The 5,845-nt window shown below is 41.7% G+C and overlaps 1 protein-coding gene across 1 annotated transcript; it reads right to left on the bottom strand.

The window, feature by feature from the left end:
* Positions 1–619: 619 nt before the first annotated feature.
* Positions 620–5,626, bottom strand: zfp36l1a (zinc finger protein 36, C3H type-like 1a). The gene is made up of 2 exons (XM_082143324.1): positions 5,442–5,626; positions 620–4,124 (listed from the first exon to the last, which is right to left on the bottom strand). Exons 1-2 carry the CDS (start codon positions 5,496–5,498, stop codon positions 3,060–3,062), a joined length of 1,122 nt encoding a protein of 373 aa, XP_081999450.1. The 5' UTR covers positions 5,499–5,626; the 3' UTR covers positions 620–3,059.
* Positions 5,627–5,845: the final 219 nt, after the last annotated feature.

Here is a 5,845-nt window from a genome sequence, read left to right as displayed (position 1 = left end):
GGCCAGGCTCTAACGGTTGCCCTGATGTAACGTGTCATGCTTGGACTTCTGAGATCTCTCCTCCACTCTCACCCAATTCATAACCATTTCAGAAGAAACCAGGGAAGCAGATTTCCCATTAGAAACTGTAATGGAGTTTGACCACAGTCAGGTCAGTACCCCATCAATTCCTTGTCTAATGTCTGTATTCCTCATAACAACTCCCTCATGACAGTCAACCATGGGTTACAATGTTTGTTACTATGCAGAATATCTGTTTTCCTACATTACAGATGACAGATCCAGAGATTAGCAAAGCCATAATGATCCAGAATTGGGGTTCTGTGAAAATTGCTGTCCTAACCAAATAAGTTTGTGTTCTCTCCTCCTCAGTGGTCAGTCGCAAGTATAATTCAGTCAAGCTTGGAACGAGACATTCTCAAGACAGTTTGGTAGCATGCATAGCCAAAACCATCTACCCTGCCTTAAAAACACACATTATTACGATCATTGATATTATTGGTTATTTAAACTTTAATAGCATTTGACAGCAGGACGCATTTAATTTTCCTTGCTCCAAGTCATCCATCGCCTTGCTTTCACCACAAGATGAATGCTGCAAGAAATGATACACCAGATATACATTTTTTCAAAAATATGGGTTTTTATTGGTTTTAACTGCAATCAGTCATTACAAAAGAGATCAATCTTATATAAACTCATAGAAATTACTGTAGTGAACAGCAATAGCTGTTAATATGAAGAAAAAAAATACATTCAACTCTTTTTTTTACTTTCTTTGTGTCTATACTGTTAACCAACTTGGGACAATCATTGCTTAAACCACTGAGGATACAAGCAATAAGTCATTAAAAAATAGCATCCCAGCTTTATTTAAGGCAAAGAATGCTTTCTCTTGGAATGTGTAAAGAGGCACTTTACAAATGGGCTGGAAGCTCTAAATGTCCATAGACAACAGAACTTTAACCCATTAGGTCACAATTATTGCCTGCAATTCATCATATCCACCACCACCATAACCGAATAAACTGCTTTAACACTGGAGGTTTATTACCTGCAACATCATTAAACCTTTGTAACGAACAATTGAAACAATAAAAAAGCACTTCATGGTGGCATTTAAATTGTGGCACTTATGTTTTAAGGCCACAAAGCTCCTGCATCTTAAATCAACTTGTTTATCTGAAAAAAATGTGTGTTGATCATTTGTTCCATATTATATCATATCTAACACCAGGCTCAGGCATTCAGTAAACTGGATTTGTAATCCAAGTCCGTTTTTCACAACAAAATGCAATATTTGGTGCTTAAGAAACGATTTTTCACCAGCATAATCAATGTTCACAGGGGGGAAGGAGGAAGTGTGGAAGTGGAAAGTATTTTCTTCCTTTAATTTTTAAAAATATCCGTGCTGATGCTCATGCGAGTTTATTATCTAGGAATGATTGTGTGGTAGTACTGATTTTGCAGTCAAATGTTTGGGAAAAGGGAATGACAATAAATCTACAATAAATAAATCAAAATGCAGAGGATTTTTTTTGCTTTTGCTTTTTTGCTTTAAATTAAGTTTCATTTAAGTGTAGTTGCCAACAAAAGTCATTGTAGTACAATATATTAAACTGTGAAAAAGAAAGCTGACAAGTCTTCCCAATCTTAAGATTAATACAGAAGATCATAATTTAACATAAAAGAAAATATATTCTATCGTTTCATTATCAAGATAAATACAAACAAAATTAACAAAAAATGCATATGATCACCAATAAATATGTTTTTGATAAGTTAAATAAGCAGTGACAAGCAAAACCTTCTGTTCTGAAAGGTTTTCAAACAATAACAATAATATAACCATAATAATAAACAATGACCATAATAAAAAAAAAAATCAAAACCAAGAGGTGGAAAGATGACAAAATTACAAAGTGCTCCACTGAGCAGAATCTATGGAGAGAGAAAAAAACGTGCATGAGGAACTAAAGTGAAGCTGCAGGAGGTTGAACTGCACCTTGGGAATGATGGAATTCCCCCTCTGTCTGCCGATTGGACTGAGGGAAGGCGGCATTTTGAGGTGGGACAGAAGAAAGAGTTTGTCTTTAAGGTTTAATAACAAGATTCCCTTCCCAACAAACGTTAAGTAACCAGCAACTAATGGGAAAAGGGGCACTAACAACAACAACAACAACAAAAAAATCGTAAGGAATTGTTCATTTTTGAGTGGAGACATCTCAGGCTGGCTGTAAGCAAGACATGGAGCACATAGCACCTGATTGAACATCTGAATGTGCCTGAAATATTCAAGAGCTCCACTCTCATTCAACCCTTATGAGAGAAGTCCTTCCAGCAGACTGGTGTAATCTGCAACTTCAAGGGAGGGAGAGCACACACTCAAAACAAGAGCTACATAATTAGGCCACAAGGAACGAAAAAATATATATTAAAGATAAAAGAAACAGTGGTCCATTCACCACAACACTTAACCCCAGGCACTTGTCTTTTTTTCATATTCTTTTCCTCTTTTCGCTTTAAACCGGTCTACAAAGACAGTTGTGAAAGGTTTAAGCATGACACTTGTGAACTTTAGGTAGTTATGAAAGAGTGTCCTTGAGAAGAGTGACAATTTGTGAGGGGGGAAGGGTGCAGATCTCACCCTTAACCATGCCACAGGCTTCGCTACACTTGACTGCAGCTGTGGCACCTGGCACAACAGTCTCATACCTCTCACGATTAGCATTTCGCTAATCCACTTCCTACTCTGCGTGTTTGGCACAGACACACCAAGAACATAGCAATGGGCTCTGCGAGATGAGGCCCGGAAAACAGAAGGGTCTTGAGGCTGGGAGAGTTTTAGCTTGTTCTGGTTAAAAAGAGTACTCAAAAAGAGAGAGATCCCTTAATTCACTGCATCGGTTTCAGAGCAGAGGTGATACAAGGAGGGAAGTCTACGGCTTCTAGGGGGCCGGAGAAATGGCGAGAGGTAGAGGGAGTGCTAGCGTCTCATCCTCTCTGCCCAAGACTGCTGCATGCAGTGGAAAGGGGGATGGGGTCCGGCTCAGTGTGCTTTAGTCATCAGAGATGGAAAGCCTGCTGAAGATGGGCAGTCGGCGGGTGGTGTCAAGGACGGGAGATTCGGAGCCACTCAGACTTCCGCTTGAGCTGCTCTGGTAGCCCTCTTGGTCAGAAAGCGAGTCTGGCCGACTGGATGGAGACTCGTAGAGTTGGGGAGATTCTGACATGGCCCTGAAGTAGTAAGGGGCTGGCGTTGGGGAAGATGGCGCCTGGGTGGAGGGGTCAGAGCAGGACAAAGGTGCACTTCCCAGGCTGGGGCTGAAGAGGTTGGCCAGCTCCTGGCTGGAATACGTGAAGGGGTTGCTGCTAGGCCACTCGGGCAGATCATCAGGGGGAAATATAGGTGGAGGGGTGACAGAGGTGGGACTGTCCCTCAAGCCTCCAGAGCTGGGGAACCCCGCAAAGCTGTAGCTGTGTTGCAGCCTTGGCCTCTCCATCTTGTTGGAGGCCGAAAGGGGGGATGGGGTTGGAGGAGGTCCGCGGCGCTCCTCTGCATTGTGGATGAAGTGGCATCGCGGGCCGTAGGGGCAGAAGCCGATGGTGTGGAATGTGCGGCAGAGCTCCGTCTTGTACTTGGGGTGGCGACTGAGGCTGCGCAACTCATGAATGCCATGGGCAAACTGGCACTTGTCACCGTACTTGCAGGCGCCGTTCTCCTCGAATGGCCTGCATAACTCCGTCTTGTAACGGCTCGAGTTGACCTGGCTGTTGGGGCCTCCAGGGCCCGAACACTTCTGTAGCAGGCGATCCCCCGTCTCTGAGAAAGAACGGTCTCGGAGTCGGTTCTCTTTGTTGCTGCTGCCGGTGGTTCCTGTCCCTGAGCCGAGCAGGGAAGGATCTGCCTTAGCAATGTTCAAGAACTGGTTTTGGTTGAGTTTGGTGCTAGCCAAAGTGACAGAGTGCCGGCGCTGGTAAACCCCAGTGGAGGGTGTCCCCACAGCCTTCCTGTCCAGCAGGCACCCAGTGGGGTTAGAGATGGACAGACTTGCCCCCGTGCAAGGGACAGAGACAGGGTGCGGTGTACTGAGGATGTTGTTACTGTAGTTCAGCATTTTGTTCTACAAAAGAAGAGACAAAAAATAGAAAATGACGACACTGAAATCAGTTTTTGAAAGCCACAACGTGGCTTAACTGTTTTGCACTGGCTTCATGTTAAACCCATGAGTAAATACAGGCCTAAACAATAGCTAGTTTGGCTTGATGCCCACTAAGGGAACGCTTGACTACTTTAGAAAAGCAAAGACTGCTGTGCGTGTCTGATATGATTAAAAACCTAACTCATACAGTATCAAATGTGAGACTTGGTTTGTATATAGACCCACCCCCATCATTACATCGTAGATGTTTGCTTACATAAAGAGTTTGGATCATGCAACAATCAGCTGGAAGGAGATATACACTAAAACACATTAACTCCACAAACAAAATTAATGATGTCCAACTGCTGTTAATATGGGTTAACCACACTGAAATAAGCTCATATCTTAGATCAGCTCACCAGCTTGACTCACTGGTTTTCTAAGTCACTCCTCACAGTCAAAGTTTAATTCAATGAAATCATGGGACAGCCCTGACTTTGCACAGATTCCAACACCATTCAAGTTTTTACACCCAAACAGGTCAATCCAAAAAATTAAATTAAATTAAATAAAAAAATAAAAAATAATAATATTTTATATTCCGGGTTTGAGTATATTTTTATTTAGTTGCTCCAATTATCAGTTGATAAACACTTCAAAAGGAAGCAATCTGAAAGACTGAAAGATACATGGTAGGCTAGTTGATACTTGTGCGAAGTTGACGTGTACTGAGATGTAATGTGTTATACGACGTCAAACGATATTAAAACAGCAATTTTTCACTTGCTATGCAAGTAGTCTCTCAATTGAAACGAAGTTAGCTAATTGAATATTACTACTTTAATGCATTTGTCACACTGCATGACCGTTTTGAATGAACTATAGGAGACAAAAAAGTGATTAATATGGTGATAAAGTACGAATTAATTGCAAGCAGTCTCAGGACCTTAGAGAAACACTTTCCCTTAACATTAATAAACTTTTAAACTTAAAATCTTGATTAAACATTATGCGTCAACTATCCACATGTTGTAAAATCACAGCCATGATTTCTCCAGAACAACCTAAACAGGGAACTTTAGTGGCTGCAAGCCGCTGGGACGCACTGAAGACTCGTTCATTGCTACATTTTAAACTTGCAGTTTGACTTCAGAGTGGTTAAAGCTGTTGTAATTTAGTCGTTGTTGTTTGCTGTTACTTAAAATAACCAAAAACGGTCCATTCAAACTTAGAAAATAAGTCTGATCGTCCACATTCCACAACACAAACTGATCCAGCTGAAACTTTTTTTCTTACCTTGTTGTTGATCACTTCGCTAAAGTCGAAGAAAGGCGACAACACGGCTGTGGTCATCTTCCAATCGAGGATAAATCAAACACAGCGAGAAGAATCGGATACTTTAAATTATAACAAGCTAGGTTCTGGTTGTGTAAACTTGTGTTGCCCTATAAGAAACCCCCTCTGTCTTGCTCCTCTCGAAAGCATTTCCTTTTAACCCAAATGCAGGAGGGGCCACGAAACGTCGCTACATATGGGCGTTTCTCTCATGCTCTTTTTTTTTTTCCCCTCCCTCAAGTTTTTACTTCTCTCTCCTCTCAGAAGCAAGCAGTTTAAAAGTTATCTAGAGCTCTTGTGCATGCTCATAAGTAAATCAGCGACCATGAGTCTAGTTGTTTGTTTCGGTGATTGAAACTTATTGT

This window comes from Leuciscus leuciscus (genome assembly GCF_965113295.1).
Source record: "Leuciscus leuciscus genome assembly, chromosome: 17".
In the NCBI taxonomy this organism is placed as follows: domain Eukaryota; kingdom Metazoa; phylum Chordata; class Actinopteri; order Cypriniformes; family Leuciscidae; genus Leuciscus; species Leuciscus leuciscus.
The sequence above is the reverse complement of the archived record's forward strand: the minus strand, read 5'-3'. Positions and strand labels throughout refer to the sequence as shown.